This window comes from Siniperca chuatsi, linkage group LG4, assembly GCF_020085105.1.
Source record: "Siniperca chuatsi isolate FFG_IHB_CAS linkage group LG4, ASM2008510v1, whole genome shotgun sequence".
NCBI lineage: Eukaryota > Metazoa > Chordata > Actinopteri > Centrarchiformes > Sinipercidae > Siniperca > Siniperca chuatsi.
Genome location: NC_058045.1, coordinates 12,565,173 through 12,583,589, shown reverse-complemented (window position 1 = coordinate 12,583,589; position 18,417 = coordinate 12,565,173). Strand labels below are relative to the sequence as shown.

The 18,417-nt window shown below is 40.3% G+C and overlaps 1 protein-coding gene across 2 annotated transcripts in view; it reads left to right on the top strand.

Annotated features, from left to right (window-relative positions):
• Window positions 1-2,280: 2,280 nt before the first annotated feature.
• Window positions 2,281-18,417, top strand: part of fkbp16 (FKBP prolyl isomerase 16) — a 30,184-nt gene continuing 14,047 nt past the window's right edge. Inside the window, exons 1-4 of one of the 2 annotated variants that reach the window (XM_044192118.1) lie at window positions 2,281-2,449; window positions 2,582-3,054; window positions 3,235-3,404; window positions 4,141-4,229. In XM_044192118.1, the coding sequence (XP_044048053.1) occupies window positions 2,643-3,054; window positions 3,235-3,404; window positions 4,141-4,229 (671 nt within the window). In that variant the 5' untranslated portion in view covers window positions 2,281-2,449; window positions 2,582-2,642. Of the gene's footprint in view, window positions 3,055-3,234; window positions 3,405-4,140; window positions 4,230-18,417 lie in introns of both variants that reach the window. The other variant, XM_044192119.1, reaches the window with a different exon arrangement.

Here is an 18,417-nt window from a genome sequence, read left to right as displayed (position 1 = left end):
TTCAAAATTTTACTCAAGTAAAACTACAGTTATTATCAGCAAATTGAACGTTATACTTATTATGTAGATTGGCCCCTTTCAGAATGTTATATTATTATTCGGGCTGCAACTAGTGATTCTTTTCATAATTGATTAATCTTCCAATTATTTTCTCAGTTAACTGATTATTTCATTTTGTCTGTAAAATATCAGAAAAATGGCCATCACAATTTCGCAGAGCCAAAAGGGACATGTTAAAATGTCTTGTTTTGTCCGACCAACAGTCCAAAAGCTGAACCTATTCAGTGTACTATCAAAGACAAGACAAAGACAAAGAAAAGCAGCATATCTTCACATCTGAGAAGCTGCAATCAGAGATTGCTTGAAATATGCCTGAAATGATGAATCGATTATCAAAATAGGTGTCAGGGACTGTTCCAGAGCGATGGGGCCCTGACAGCAAAAGCGCAATCACCCTTAGATTTGCGGAGGGTGCGTGTATAAATAAGAGGTCTGATGATCTGAGTAGCCTAGAGGTGGAATAGGGATGCGAGAGTTTGGAAATGTATGAAGGGGCAAGATCATGTAGGGCCTTATATGTGATAAGCAATATCTTAAAATCTACTCTATACTTAACAGGGAGCCAATGAAGGGATGTAAGGATTGGTGAGACGTGGGCTCTGTGGTTGGTTTTGGTAAGCAGCCTGGCTGCGGCGCTTTGCACGAGTTGCAGACGGGACAGTTGCTGCTTGGGTGACACAGGAGAAAAGAGCACTGCAGTAGATGAGATGTGAAGGAGGGTATGGGTTAGTAATTATAGATCTCTGGCTGACAGCATTGGTTTGATTTTTGCAATATTTCGGGTTGGAAGAAGCAGAAGTTTGTTTATGTGAGAGTCAAAGTTCAGGTTTTGGTCAAAGATTACACCCAGGTTCCTTGAGGAGGGTTGCCAGAGGGCCGATATAGGTACTCAAATCAGAGACAAACTTATTAGGACTGATCAGTTTTGTCAGGATTTAGCTGAAGGAAGTTGAGTGACATCCGTCCTTTAATAGCAGTCAGACAGTTGTGGAGGATACCAATATTACCCAGATCGTGTGGTTTAACTGAAAAATACAGTTGCATGTCATCAGCATAGCGGTGGTGGGAGATGTAGTTGAACTGGCTAACCAGGTTGCCTAGAGGTAGCATGTAGAGTGAGTAAAAGATAGGACCAAGGATTGTACCCTGCCAAGCAGTTGAGGACACAAAGTTATCTATGACGACCTGAAACTTCCCATTAGTCAAGTAGGACGAGAGCCAGTTGAGAGCAGAGCCCGAGATACCAACCCACTTATTTAGACATTCAACCAGGATGGAGTGATCAATTGTATCAAAAGCAGCAGTTAAGTCAAGCAGGACCACTGACATGTAATGTGTAAGCAGCATTTTAATGTTGTAGCTGGTCGAGGATAAACTATTTTGAACTGGTCTGTATACTATTGGATAGTTTAAACTATAATAACCCATCACATTTTGTAAGAGACATATATCAGAGATCATATATTTTAATCTACTCAAGCCTTAACAGTCTTGTGACATTTAAATCAGTGTTACCTCAGTCCTGTTATCATTATGTTGCCCTCTATGATCAAGTGGATGTTTTTAGCTAACATATCTATCTTAGGGCCAGAAGACTTTAGCTTCTAGATTAATATATGAGAACAAATGTAAACCCCACTTTTCCTAAAATTGTCACTTAAACCCATCTAGCTCAAACTGGAGTGTAGAATTAAATATGCACCTATGAAAAGAACAAACTCTTCCCAGTTAAATATGTACAGTTTAGCATTTATCTGTAATTTAAGGCTCAGAAAAATGTAATTTAATGTAATTAATTTTCTCAATGAACCTGACACAAGCAATTTAATTACCTTAATGGGTTAAAAATATAGCATTTTTTTCAGTTTTCAAGAATAACTGTGAATATACCCAAATTAATTAAACACATGATGTGAAATGTCTATTTTCCAGCAGTTTTACACCATAAAAACCATGTATTTAATCTGTAATCTAGTGTCAGTTTTACAGCCTGCAGGTTATCACTGCTCTTCCATGAGTGCTGTGGCACTTCTTAAAAAGTGAAAATAAAAATCTTCCAATGTAACTCAAAGCAAATGAAGTTACAGCTTGTATCTCCCGTGATCTTATTGGTAGATTGCGTTCATGGAAACTGTGTTATGGGGCACGACGGTGAAATCATTAAGAAGCTTACAGACGTTCTGCCAGATTAGGTTTTTCTCTTCTAATCCTGCAGATTACCACTGCACAAGCCTGCTGGCTGGGAGTGCTTCGTTCCGCTGCGCAATTTCTTTACATTGATCATTTTTTGTTGCTGCCACATCACTGGACTACATAGACTAAGACAGACACAAGTCGGAGTGAGAAGAGGTCAAAGTGCAACAGAACTGCAGAAACTTCGCAGCTGCAGGCAGGACAAAGCTTTTTTTTTAACTGTAGATGAAGCCAGGATTTAGGGATGCACTCTGAGTTGGATTTAATGAAACACAACATGTATTTTTGTAAATATTACATCGTGGAGATATTCTTTTTGTTTTGACAGAGTGTAGAAGTTGGTTCACAACAGAACTACTAACCTGCACCTAAGTGGAACAAGGAGTGAAATGGAGACAGAGCCATGTTGTGAAGAGCATAAAGACGCTGCTGTGGAGCCTACAGAGCCTGACAGGGACAGTCACACCGTGCTGCCCTGTGGGCCTGCAGAGGAAGGTGAGGAGCTGTGTGGGAGAGAGCAGGCTGAAACAGAGAGCTGTGCAGGAGGGAGTAAAAGCACTGAGATAAAAAGCCCCTCTGATCCTGAGCATGAAAGTGGAGACGCAGAATGCAAGGAACGGAGAAAACTGAAAAAAACAAACAGCTGGAAGATGGTACGATTCCAAGACCCATCAACAGATGACGATGTGTTGGAGAGGGACAGCTCAGCAGAGAGTCTCTTTCCAGAATATGTGTTGAAGGAGTGGACTTCCTCGACCTTTGAGGAGCTCTTCATGGCAGAAGATTGGCAGGACATCACAGGTGAGGATACACATGTAGAGACACACTTCAGACTTGATATTAGTGGGTAATCTTGCATCACTAACTTACCAGTAACTAGTGCTTTTCATTTACACCTTTACAACAACAACAACTATACTTTACAACTATAAGATTAATTCCGGTTCATCCTGCATGACCTTCTCTTCTTTCCTCACACAGAGGACCGGCTGTTGAGGAAGAAGGTGCTGGAGTCCAGGGCCATGCATGCTCAGCGCCCCACCTGGGGCCAGGAGGTTACTGTGAAGATGCAATGTGTCCTGGAGGACCGCACTGTGGTGGAGAAGGACTGCAAGCTTGTCTTTGTTATTGGAGAGGGAGATGTAAACCAGGTAAAAGCTTTTAACCCTTCGTTTTTTCTCGGACAGAGTAGTTTTCTCCAGTATAAAGCACTTATATTACATCACACTTCATTAGTGACCAATAGAGAATATGAAAATAGATAAACAAGAGTCTACAGTCTACTGTGAGGATGTATTTAACTACAGCAGTGCATTGAGCTAAATGCTAAGATTGGTATGCTAACATAACAATGACAATGCTAACATGCTGAAGTTAAGCAGGTATAATGTTTACCATGTTTGCTTAGCATGTTAGCATGCTAACATATGCTACTTAGCACAAAACACAAAGTGCGGCTGAGGCTCATTAGTTTTGTGGGTCATAAACCAAAGTACTGGACATGAAGGTGTGTACAAAGTTTCATGACAATCCATCCAAAAGTTATTGAGCCATTTCACTCAAAATCAAAAATTTCAAGCTCATGGTAGCGCTAGAGGAAAAGTCAGGGGATCACCAAAATTATTCATGATCATATACTGCGGGAACCACAAATATGTGTACCATATCTTATGATTATCTGTCCAATAGTTGTTGATATGTTGCTAGCAGTGCTAAAAAGCTGGTCCACATGCTTAACATTTGGAATTTCTCAGTTCTAGTCACTTAATGACATTTGAATACACAACAACAAAGTTAAATGTATTTTATGTAATTATTTAAAAAGTTCAAATAGCTAAATAACTACAACTAACAGCTAAATAACTTGTTGTTTTTTGACACCTGTAGGCCCTGGAGGAGTGTGTCATATCCATGGAGAAGGGTGAGATCACATTACTGCTGGCAGATTCACAGTATGGCTATGGACTTCTGGGAAGGTAAGGATTTTCCAATTATTGTTGTTTAGTGCTAAATTGTTGAATTAAGGAGCATGTTGAAGCAAAAACAACATGTGGCCAGTTATAATTTTTTCTACCATCTCAACATGAAGTCCAGGCCTGTTGTACCTGTTGCTGTGGGGGCAGCCTGGTTATCCACGGGTAGCGGGGTTAATGAACCATAAACAGGAGCAGATGGCTTCTTCCTAACACCATTCAGAGGCAGCCTATCAGTGGTGTGTTTGTAACCTCCCAACCTATGGGAGGACACCACTCATATTACGGCCAATGGCTTAGGTTTATAACCTTTACACCGTTAAAGAGCCAGTATAAACACAGAGGAGACTGGTGTGTCTCTGATGAAAACCCATTGTTTGTAGTTGTAATGTTTACTTTAGATAACCTGGACACATGAGAACGTGACATTAATTTACCAGAGTGATTTGATGAGATTTTGTTTAGGTGGGACTAGAGGAAAAAACTAAATAGCAAATGTGTTTAATATGATTTCATTCATTTGCTGGTTGATTATGTTGCAGCAAATTACTTTCTGTACTTTCTCGCTGTTGTAAGGCTTTTTAAGTAAACAGCAATATGAAGCTATTTCAAAAACAGCAAAAATTGTGACCATTAATTTAATTCTGAAAGTGATAATATCAGCTCTGTGCCAGTGTTTATGTAAGCCCGCACCAATTAGAGTAAATTAAACACTATTAAATTGTTTCAAACACTCAACCAAGAGCCATGTGTGCTCTGTGAGTGGACAGCTGTTCTCCAGTCAGCTACTATCAACTGAAACAAAAAATATTGTTAATATGAAAGCTTGTTAAAACCTCAAAATAAAGAGTTCCCCCTGCAGTTTTGTGGATATGCGCTGTGCTACATGTAGGACACACTGTACCATTAACAGAGTAGCTGTACAGAGGAGTAATGCATAAAACCAAACCTGTCTGTGCACCCAGAATTATCATGTGGCTGTAGATGCCTTAGAGAGGTGCAGGATACAGAGCTAACTTAGTTGACAACATAATGTTCTGAACATTGTGTTGCACATGTTTTTTTTTCAGTGTGTGTACTACACTGATTCAGCCTCTTCTGTGTGCTGTGTGTGAGGTCCTGTTTATATTATGGAGCTCTGTGAAGGGGATGATGGGACATGGGGTGTAGGAGGTGAGAGCGAGGAGTCTCTGAGGTGTTGTCCAGAGTCTCGCCCTCTGTCATATGTGGAGAAAGAGGCCGAGAAAAAGGGGGAGGCAGCGGGTGGTTAGTTAATGATTGTTTTGATGCAGCTGATTAGGGTTGTGTGCTGTGGAGTCAAATTTAGCCGTACCATAAGGTAGACAGAGATCAGAGCTTCATGCCAGCTCTTTGAACATGATTCAGTTACTGAGGTTGCTCGTTGCTCTGAATGTGATATTCCCCAGTACATCCAATACATTTGTTAATGATTTGGTATGACGAGTGGGAAAACAAGAACATACATAATAGAACAGCATGTTACAAGCTCAAAAAAATCCAAGGTAAAAAGGTAAAACAGGTCATCCAATAATGGAAAACTTCTGGCTTATTTGCTTTCTTGGCGAGAGTTAGATGAGAAGGTCAATGCCACACTCATGTCTGTATGGTAAATATGAAGCTACCGCCAGCTATCTTAGCTTAGCATAAGGACTGGAAACATGGGGAAACACCTACAAGCATCTAAAACTCACTAATTAACACGTTGTATCTTGTTTGTTTAATCCGTACAAAAACCGAGGTATATAAAGACAATTTGTCGTTTTAGGGTACGTTATGTGTCAGACTATTTCTTGGCTCTGAGCAGTTGCCAGACAACCAGTAGAGACTAGTGGTCACAGCGAAGAAATAGTCTGGCACTGAACTCCCTGTAAAACGGTGAATTGTTGTTTTTTCTTTGGTTTTTATACATATTTAACAAACTGTTTTAATTTGTGAGCTTTATAGGTGTCAGTAGGCAGACTTTGTTACCTTTGGACAGAGAAAAAATCTGTTTCCTCCTGTTTCCAGTCTTTGTGCTAAATTAAGCTAACCGGCTGCCTAGCTGTATTTACCAAACAGACATGAGAGTGGTATTGATTTTTTTTATCTAACTCTAAAGAAAAGCGAATAAGCTGTTTTCCCAAAATGTCTAACTTTTCCTTTAAGCAAGACACAGAACTCCTACCTTATCATTCATGGCATGTTGCTCTGGAGAAACGCATCTGTTAAAACTGCCTGTTAAAGTCTATTACAACAGTATTTAATAAAAAATATATATATTTGAGCAAATAAGCTTACAAAAATAAGAATCACAAGCAGTGACAGACATGTTTCAGAGTAGATTTTACAGGCTCAGCGCTCAGCATGTCTGTGCTGTAAAATGACAGAGACAATGAGGGGAAATCTCATTAGCCTCTCTGTTTTCTGTCAGATGCAGTGATTGAACTCTGTCTGTCGCCTGTTGCAAGCACTGCTGCTAAGAGCACTTCACAGTTATTTATCAGAACAGTGTGCAAAGCTGGTCAGACAGTATGATTCAACACAGCACAGTGGACTGGTCTGTAGCTTATTGTGTGGGTGATGGGATAGCTGCAGCACCTGATGCGATCAGAGCAGCAACTCCTGAAAAAGGTGAATAAGAGGATAATGAAACCCCTTGAAAAGTCTGGAATATTTACCTGATTGATTACAACAGACAAGCTGGTTGGGTCTAAATCTACTGTAATAAATACTCACGTTTCTTCCTGTGCCATTAAAGCCCTGAGCCTTTGAAAATGGAGCTGTGACCAAAGACTCCAAGGCGAGCGCCTTTTCGAGGAACAGCAGCATTCGTCAAAACTATTCCCTACTGAGACATACTATTTAGTCAGAGACACAGACTGCCTTCCCTCAGTCAGCAAGTCATTATCAGAGAGAATCAGAATCAGAATCAGAAATACTTTATTGATCCCCGGGGGGAAACTCTTTAAGAGCAGTGGAAGCTAACATCTGTTGATCTCTGGACAGGCGCAACTCAGGCCTGCAGAACCCCGAAGTCAACAACATTAAGTGTCACTGGCAGCTGCTTTTGTTTTAATAAATCTAAATTTGCCAAACCAGAAACCATTGTTTAATGACCCTGCACTACTTCCATTATACAGTACACAGATTCCTATGTAAAACACCACACAACACATTTTAAGACTTCTTCAGTTTGAAATGGTGCGCTGTGAGGTTATGTTGGCCAGCTGTCAACAACAGAAGCTTAAACCCCAGTGTTGGCAGCAAAGGTGTTGCCGTACTTACTACCTCAGTGGCACAAGTTGAAATGGAGTTAATTAGACCATTGGGATATGTTGTAGTTGAATTAATAGTTTAATCCAAGTCCAGATGGACAATGTCAGCCAGTTAATCATTCTACTGTTGCATTAATGTGTCATGAGGGGATTGTGTGCTATTCATGATTAGTACTGCAGTTCAAGTTTATTTCGTACAAAAGTGCTTTATACAAAAAGAAAATGTATTTTATGCACACAGAAGCCCACATGTACCTTATACACTCAGGACACAAGGAGAATCAGCAGCATTTGTTAATTTGTTCAAAAAGCAACATTCAGTGTATAACAACCAGTTTACTTATTAGTCAATTTAAACCTGCAAAACATAGTGTAAGGTAAAACAGAATAAAAAACACACTCTGCCACCATTGTACACTAGGGGGAAAAAATAAATATGTGAATTAGTCAAATTGCTCCAGTAGGTGCCAAAATGAAAACACTTTTCAGACTGAACTATCAGATAATTAACATACCGTGTTTGGAGGATCTAAAGGGTCTGTGGGGGGTTGGATAGTTCTGTAACATGAGCAGGTGTAAGGCAATGCAGAACGTTGTTTTTTTAAATAAGATTTGTTTGGCCCTTTTACCTTTTATCGACAGTAGACAGTGAAGAGATGTGGGGTGGGGTAGAGAGAGAGACGTGTGTGATCTCCAACAAAGGTCCTCACCTGAAATCAAACCAGTGACGTTTGCACCTTAACCATTAGGCCACCGGGGCACTCAAACAATGCAGAACTTTAAACACAAGTATTGTGAATTTGATTCGATAACAAATAGGGCAAGGAGGTTAGTAGTAGCACCCACAATTGAACCCTGGTGTATCCCGCATGGAATAACATAGATAATAAATTACTTACAGATTACCTGCAGAGACTGTGAACCACAACATGCAAGTATAGTAGATAAACACATACTAAACAAAAATTCTTTAATGGAACAGTAGAGACACTGAGGAGACACACCAGATGGCTATCATCGTCCATTTCTGAGGGGAGAAAAACAAACAAGTCCACCAGTGGGAGGAGAGAGAGGAATCTGCCTCTCTTTGACCCCTGGGGGAGGTGGCACCGTTGGAGCCTTGATTACACCGAGCTTACTAATCTGGCAGTACAGTGGCAGGGTGGAGCAAGTTGAGTGAAGCTTTGGTTCGTGGGAAAGTACTGTAACACTTACCTTGATTATTGATGGCTATTGCGTAATATTCATCATCAGTTAGTAGGCTATGCCATTTAATTTGATCGTGTGTTTGTGTTTTTTAGTTCTGTCAGACAGCCAGGCTGTCATAGTGTGCAAGTAAATAATGGACAATGTCTGATATTTAGAATAGTTTAGGTGTAAATACATTAGGGTGGGTGCTTGGTTTTGTGATTTGGTTTGGTTTATTGACAACAATCTAGTCAAGAATAGATTGATAAAAGTCCTGAACGTATTTCCATTGTTGTTCACCAGTCCACCAAACTTTATCAAGACTGAGACAGGCATTTATTGTCTGACATTCAGAAATATTAGAAAATAACAACTATAAATATAGAAAATTGAATCATATGAACAAAAAATTTCTATTTTCAGGAATTAGGCAAGGTAATAATAATTATAGACACCCAAACAAGACTAAGAATGTACAGCCATGCTAGCGGCTCTGTGAGGCTGTACTTAGACACGGTAGTGCTTTAAACTAATGCTAACATCTGCATACTAACATCCCAATGAGAATGCTACCATGCTACCTGATGTTTAGCAGATATAATGTTTTTAAACTTCTTCTTGGAAATGTGCTCAAAGGGAATCTTTGTTGACACTCTTGAAGAAGTTAGCAAGTGTAGAAGCGTTTCCCTGTGGCCTCTGAGACACACCCAAATCCTGCGGGGAATGCAGCTGTGAGAGGTAACACTGACATTTCTCAGAGCAAAGTGGCAAGCCAGAAATGGGATCGGTGACTTATGACACATTTAGTCTTGGATGGAAGAAAAACTGCTTAGCGTGTGAATGCTAGCATTAATTAAAATGTTGGTTGTTAGCTTCATTTATGATTACTTTGTGTGTGTCCTTCCTCTTCTTGCAAACCATTCTCTCTTCTTATCACCCAGTGTGACATGACGTAGCCAAGAACTGGCAGTTCTGCTTTTCATTTCATCAGGCACTTGCCAGTAGGCAGGTAAAGTGACTCACTTACCACAGAGTTGTTCTGGTGTCTTTCACTTTCATGCACACAAGCCCTCCTCCACTCCTCCCTCCTGTCTCCAGATACGTAAGCATGTTGTCCACTCAGAAAATCTGTGAGGTGGAGTTTCTCTTTGCTGAAGGTGGTGTGACTCACTCTGCAGAACCACCTGGGTCAAATGAATAGTTTGACCTTTGAGACGCTCCTCTGTGGAAAACACAATGATGAATCTAAACCATTCTTCTCCACACTGATGTTTCCCCTCTGCACATAATTACTTGTACAAACAATCGGCTGTTTGGAGTAACTGACACCGGCATGAAGAACACTTTTCTTTGTTTTACTGTTTGTCATCAGTAACGGATTCCAACAACAACTGAACTCTTGGCTGTGCGGTCACGTGACCTAAACAAGTTTGACTGTAGTGTGTGTGTCTTTCCCATCACAGACACAGCAGGCTGACTATAAACCACACCCAGACGTCGCGCGCCAGGAGCAGGCCAGCATGCACTGACAGCTGTAACACGCTCCAGATAAGATCAGGCTTAGCTCTCAGTGAGCATGCGCTCTTCTGTTGGCCACCACCACTGTCACATTAGTCTGAAGCTTCATGTGCTGACCTAAAGCTAAAAAGAAATGTATGAATTCAATCTGAACAGAATAGACTCTATGTTTTACCTCTGAAAACTAGATGGTGGGTTGTTTTGGCGACGCAGCAGTATTTTGCCACTCAGACCAGTGTTTGAACTGTGCATGTCCCTCATCTAATCTCCCTGAATGTTTACCTTTTTCCCTACTGCTGGCAAGCTTATCTCTCTCATCGACACAGCCTTGGTTGTTGCCCTCAGTTATATCTACTTCTGCTTTCTGTGGTCAGGGGGTATTTAGTGGGACAGTAAATCTTCTCAACTGAAGTGTGCTGTTATTGAATTTTAGGTAGCATATTTTTAGAGTAGATATCACTTGGTGGAGTAAAGTTGGCTTTGTATTTGCACGACCACTGCACTGGTTAGAGCTTTGTTAGTGTTTTCTCCCACTTTGGAGTGCCAATCTCTCTTTGCACTGCAGTCCTTGTCCCTGCTAACTCCTTTGCTCTATTGTTGGCGTGGGGAAGCTGTTGACCAGGGTTGGTGGGTGTTCATGGGAGGGATGATGTGTCTATGGTGATTACAATAGAATTTAAATACACAATATGATAAGAGCAAACAGGACATTTGTCAACATAATACAAACCACTTCCCAGTGCGATTGACACACCTACAAAAACAATCAAAACATGTAACAAAACCACCACAGCAAATTTTAACTTCACAGTAGGAGAGGTATAGTCTGTGATATGAGAGTACAGAAATAACTGAATGTCATCAAAATTTATGTCATCCAAACTGTATTATCATATTACACCTTTTTCATCAAGCCTGTTTTTTTTATTTGACAGTGTTTTGTTCAGGTAGCCAATTTGTCCAGGTGTTATGTATATTAAAATATGTATATCTAAAACTATATATGTTTTGTTTACAATCCTTGAAGAAGCTAGTGCAAACCTGTCCAGCTGTAGAGAGTACTAACTTTTTTCACCTGCCAGAGATGAGCTTTATCATGACGGTCACAGGGAAGAAACCTTGCTAGCTTCCCACCTGCGAACACGACAAATACTATTTGTAATAAATAAATAATTTGTAATAATATCAACGGTGAAGGAAATATTCCCCACTAAACAAACAAAAGTTACGTTCTCATTCAGTGTTCCTCACCAAAACGCACGATTTTTTTTAAATATTGTAAATCCTGCATTTTATACATCTGTTATCAGCTAGCCCTCTTCTTCTTCATTGCCTTTGTTGTCACATTTCTTCATGTCTTTGCGTGTTACCGCGACCAACTCTTGATCAGCATAATAGCGTAATAGCGCCAGAAATTCAGTTACAGTCCACTCTAGAGTAGTGTCACAAAAAGTGAAAGCTGTATTTAACAGAGATCCTTCTGTTTAAACAGTACAAGCACTCATAAGGACCACCTGGCTGTCTTATCGTTCCTCCTTCGAGACAGAGTTTTCAAATGTATCTGTGTGAGAGTCAAAAAGACCTTCTCACAAGAAAGGGAGAGGATGCTTTTGATTTAAGGCACACCAAAGGTCAAACTAACCTGCAAGCTGACCTGTACACTAAGAGGAGATAAGACATACATCAAAATTGTATCTAGTTAATATATTTTTAAAAAAGTAAACATGGGAATAATATAAGTAAATACAGAACACCACAGCTACATATCAGAAAGAAATCTGTACCTGCTGTCCTACGCTCACCTTTGGTATGTAACTCTCGCAAGTTGTTGTTAAAACACGTTTTCTGTACTGGAACACTGACAACACTGTCATGCTTCATTGACATGACCTCTCTTGAACTTGAATGAATATTTGATGCCTAAATTAAAATATAAAAGCACTCCATTAAAACAAACAATTACATTTTTTGAAAACCTTCCTGCTTTTCGGATTGTCAGACAGCGACTGAAACCCCCCTATCCCTGAAACCTTTCCGAAGTCAGAATTGGGAGAGGCTACACCTGACAATGTTTGCAATCTAATCATGTCCACTTCACACAGCAATTGGTCAGGTGTGCGGAGGTGAGAAAGTGGGCACGTTTTGAACTTCTCTCTCTAGCTCTCTTTTTAACCATGCTTGCAACATGGCTCTAAGGATAGCAGTCCACCACTTTAGTCCTGACTGAAATATCTCAACAATTGGAAGCATTGCCATGAAATGTCGTACTGGCATTCATGGTTCGCACAGGATGAACCCTACTGACTTTGGTGATCCTCTGACTGTCTTCTAGCACCACCATGAGGTCGACATTTTTAGCTTTTAGTGGAATGTCTCGACAACTTAATGGATGGATTGCCATAAAATGTGGTACAAGCAAATGTGATATCCTCCTTAGGATAATTTGTAATAACTTTGACCCTGACTTTTCATCATCAGGTCTAATATTTTGGTTTATGACCAAGTACCTGTAAAACTAACAACATTCCCATCAGCGTCAGCTATACTTTGTGTTTAGTGCTATTTAGCAAATGTTAGCATGTTATATTAACTAAGTTGGGGATCCTGGTAAACATTATACCTGCTTAGCAGCAGCATGTTAGCATTGCATTGTAATTTTGTCATGTTTGCATGCTGACATTAGCATATAGCTCAAAGCACTACTGTGTCTAAGTACAGCCTCACAGAGCCACTAGCATGGCTGTAGACTCTGAGTCTTGTTTACTCTTTACACTACTACTTTCATATGTACGAGTGCAAACATTGTAAAGTGTGCTGTTATCCCAAGTTGAACAATTGTTGCATCTTGCTCTTCTGTATGACAGCCGGCTTTTCACCTTCAATCTCCCTCGTCACTGCTCAAACACAGAAGCTGTTTCTGGGATTCTTTGACTTCCAGGACCACCCAGTCCCACTCGTCATTTGTGGCTCAGAGAAGTCACTTCTTATTATGATCTTACAATTTTAGATACACATTTCAATCTACAAAAGAATGTAACTTTCCCCGTAACGTGAGCTCAGAGAGACTGTCCGGCGATAACAGACACAGAGTTGCCAGGCAACTCATGAACCCACTTTAAACATTTTACTCATTTGTGACTCCAGTAGAATAGAAGCAGATGGGATAGTGGAAGGGCAGGCTGTTACTTACTGACAGTAACACACTATGCACACACATACACGCTCATACAAAATGTAACAGGACTGTACTGACAGGTTAACAGTGCAGTGTGGTGCTGTGGAGGGATGTGAGGTGGCTGGTGCTGCCTGCGAGCCCAAAGGAAGGAGATCTGTAGCACAGTGACAAGTGGCACTGGTGTGTGTGTGTGTGTGTGTGTGTGTGTGTGTGTGTGTGTGTGTGTGTTAGGGGATGAAGAGGTACAGTCAGCGCGGACGTGGAGCATGACTCATCTTGCTGAGACGTCAGCGCTCCGTCATCAGTCGTCTGCAGCAGTCTATCACAGGCCCACACACACACACACACACACACACATACACATTACCAATAGACTTTCAAGACATTCCTCTCAAAGTTAATGACTGCAGACTCCCACTGACATCCTCACTGCAAAATCAAAATCAGATGTGCAGTGATTAAGCTTTAGGGATTAACTAAGTAGATCTCATTATAAATGAAACTATCTCAGTTGTTTTATAGCACTGATGGGATTAGTTGCACTGCGGTAATGTTTCATATTGTCATTCCAGATGGTGAAGGACAATACAAGTGAGCTCATGTGTAGCAAAACACTGCATTATCTGTGCAAGAAAACAAATCAGTTTGTCAATATAATAAGAGCAAAAACAGCCTGAAATTCCTCGTGAATGGGCTGCCTGTGTTTGCTTTCTAAGCTCCTTGTGATGAGAGTGACCTATGCCATTGTCACTGGCTCTGGTCAAGTAAAGTCAAGCCCTTCCTCCTAAGAAAGGTGGCTCGTTCACTCATGATTGATGCTCCAGGTTGATAGCTCTGCACAGCTATTAGAGAGAGACTAAAGGATTGTGCTAATGGCCCTGCTACATTTGCTTTACTCAGCCAGCAGATGCAGGCTGCTCCTCTGTGACAACCTGACTAGTAAGTCAGGAGTTCAGTGTGCTGCTATTGATTTACAGGCTGCACAGGGAGGTAGAGCTGGCTGCTGCTGAAAGGAAGCTGGATCTTTATTGGTTAGATAACAGACACACACTCACTGAGGCAGTCATCTTTCTCGTGGACAGCGATATGACAGGAGGGTGACGGTGAATAATAATGATGTTTTAGTTTGATGTACATACACTGCACAACTTCAGAAAAGTCAGCATGTACACATAATGCATGTGCTTGTAAATCACTCTTCAGATATGTCCAACATTAAAGACATGAAGGCCAGGTGTAGTTGTACAGGTGCACATAAGTAACAACTGCTGCTTTAAAAGTTACATCTCATTTAATCATCAGTCAGCGGGCTTGATAACTGCTGTCCGTTTGTTGTGCGCTCAATTTGCAAAATGATATTCGAGAGACGGTGACATTTTCTCGGTGGGAGTTATCTGGTTTCAGCACATGCATGTGTGCCAGCTTGGACTTAGAAGGGAAATTAATTTCTGATCAATATCTCTTTATGACATTTATTCCCCTAGCAGAATGTCATACATAAAGCAATGAGCAGCTTGTGGTCACAAACATTAATGTTCACAACTCCTCACCACAGAGGGAGGCAAACAGCAACCCTGTTGAATGATAATGAACGTCTCAACCATATTTTAAGCCCAAATCACACTTTCTGGAAAAAATAAAATCTTTGATCTGAATGCAAATTAAATCGCTCGTCTAAACAGAAAGGATAAAATACTCCTCCAACATTCAAGGATTCATATGTCCACTGAAGCAGGCAGACATTTACGTGAAGTATAACAGTAATGGAAGAGGAGGACTTTCATCTTTCAAAGAGAAGGATTTTTGGCTCCTCGCTCAGAATTTGTCGTAACTTAGAAAGCTTTGAAGTTCAGAAGTGAAATCCAAAACTGCCAGAGATTCATTTTATATTATGAGTAGACCTAACGTCTGTGCAAAGAAATAACTGAGCTGTCATTGCTGTTAACTACAGCTTCACATTTACTTGGCTGAGAATCCACTGAAACTAAACTCCACTCCCCGGGGCTGCATGAGAAATTGCCACTTGACCGCACCGTGCACACTAGACGTCTGCCTGTTCATGTTGATTGATTATGGATTTAGAGTCAATCCTGGGATAAGACATCTCCTACAGATAACAGCGAGGCTGATACTCTAGATAATGACCTCTGGTGATACATTTCTGTGTAAGACAGATTGCTCACATCCACCCTAACGCAGACCAAAAGCTTTGAACTTTTTTTTTTTTGTTATTCATCTAGATGCTGCCTCACATCAGAGCCCAAACCTGGGAGAGATTTCAGATCATTGCATAAGGTAGAATCTGAAACGTCCTCCTCACCTGTGGGTCAGAGTAGAGCTGTTTTGTTTAAATGCTTTGAACTTCCCTCATTCATTCGCTCACTCACTCATGCACTGCAAAGAGGTGGAGCTCGCAGCTGACATCACTCTAATTAATTTGATAAATTAGCTTGACCTAAGAAGCGATGGATAAATGTCTTTATCATTCATCACACTTTGTATGTCATTTATTATTGGTAGTGTGCAGTGGTGTGAGCATTTCTTACTTTAAGCTCCATCAAATGACATGTTTTTCTAATATGAATGACTATGTCATATAAAAAGGGTTGGGTTGGAACTGCAGAGAATAATCAGCCCAATCAGGTTTTAGCTGCTTTTAGTTCATTGTTTTGGCTCTCTGGTTGTACATGGACTCTATGGTTGAGTCTCAAAACTCTCATAAGAAGGTTTCCGCAAAAAAGTCTGCTGCTACATCCCGAGTATGAAACAGCAGAGAGATAAGCCGTAAGGCTGTGTTCAGACCGATTTTTGCTCTGTGTGAAAAAAACACTGCTACCTAGCAAACACTGATGTAAACAATGTAGGTTTTAAAATATTTAAAAAATCAGCTTTACCAATGTTTTCTGATGAAGGATCATCGATTTATTAGGTCTCAAAGATACACACAATGCGTTTTGCGTATTTCTGTACTCACATCTTCATGACTCAAAGAGTCCCATTTACACAAGGCACTGGCATTTACCCTTCCTACTGCAGATAACTACTGTGTGTACTCTACTTTCTCTACTTTAACCTGGTTTAATAAAATTATGTAACCAAAGAGTCTCTCTGAAATGGCCTAGGAACTACACATTCCTGCTATTAAACAGCCACTATATGCCCTACAGGTAGTCCAGGGCTGAGATTGGATTCATTTTAACAGGCTAAGGAAATCTGCTGTAGATTATATGGGGACTTTTGAGGAGCTCAGCAGCCAGGATGTAGGCAGTAGCTTCTCTTGATCCCTGCAAGCACAGTTTCACTGGCTCATTGCTGGAGGAGGAAATAAAAACAAAAAGGAGAGAAAATGCACATACCGAGGCACCAGCTGAAAAGTGTCATGTGGGTCACTGGTGATTGGCACCCCACCAGTGTGCTCAGCCAGTGAGTTAGTTTCTACATCTCTGACTGTAATAAGAGGCTGTTTTGCAGCAAATTAACTAGTATGGCAGCAGGCAAGGAAAAACAGCTGTGATGTCTCACCAATACCAGGATTAAAGCTAAGCTCCTTTGCACGACTGTATTGGTGCCGTGTGTCCATCCAAGAGTCAAAACAGACACACCACTGAATGACAGCAGCAGTAGACTTGTTTACATTGCTGTAAAAAAAAACAACAACTCATAAATCCTCTTGGATTTTATATTATCATACAAGCTGCACACCACATGTATTATGCATATTATATTAGTGCGCTATCTGATGTTGTAACCATAGAAACAAGTATGAGGTACATTACTGGCCTTTCCATCTTTTAAAACGAAGAGCATGACGTCAAAGTGAACACTATTTTCCCTCTGAAGGAGTTTTTCCTTTCATTCAGAGCGGCGAGGGGCCTGCTTGACAGGGTGAGTCAGCGGCACTATCATACACCTTAATGAGGAAGTTTGCTAAGCCAGAACACATGAATCAAATTCATCTATTACTAGAAAGGCACTCAGAGAGCGGCCAATTGTCCAGTCTTGTATGATATGCAAATCTGTGAGTGCCACCACTAATATGTGGTCGTGGGGTCTGGGGGTCCTCCCCCAAGAAAATTTATGTTATTTGACTAAAAACTATGCATTTTCACATAATCTTAGACAATTATGATTACAACATTTATTAAAAAAAACACACAGGTAGTTTTTCACATTACACTCAGACATTAGCAAGAAAAAAGTGAAACAAATATGCTCACTGATGAATAAAGCGTGAAGTCCAGAAGTAATCCTTCACATTTTTGTGAGTGATGACATTGTGTGCCATAAATATTTTTTAAAAAATCACAAAATAACATTGGTAAAACAAGGCTTATAGTGAAGGGATTTGAACTATGATTTACTCATCCTCCCAAAGTCATGGTGAAGCCACTAACCAGCTGTAGGGGTGGGTATCGTTAGGCTTGTATCTTTATCTTATCCCTACTCTTATCGGCCCAGTTCTTTATCAATACTCTTACTTTTAAATTATCATTTTAAAAAAAGAATAAATTCTGAACAGGATTAGATTGATTTCTATTTTAAATATAAATCAATATTGTTTCTAGAGCAGCAGTAAACAGTAAAGTTCACAACAGCAAAGTCAATATATACACTTAATATTATCATACTGGAAACAAATCTAAAATGTTTCTACCACTTGTAGAGAGGAGGGGCTGGTTTGGAGGGGGGGCTGCCGTATCTGCCAATAACTCAGTTTACAAGAATTTGCCAAATTTTAAGATTTGTGGCAAACTAAGAACAGTTAAACTACATACAGACAGCTTTGGTTTTAGCTTGTTCGTAACAATTAGCTATTAGCATAACAAGCGCACTGTGGTTGTAACAAAAATAACTGTGGACAAAGCAGGTGGAAATATCACTTTTCTACTTGTTCACAAACAAACAAACAGCGCTGAAAACACAACCTTCTTGGCAGAGGTAGTGAATGCATAACACAAGAGGGAAATGCTGGTCGTGCTCATCACATCATGCATACGAACACAAGATAAGTGAAACATTCCTCTCGTTTCAGACG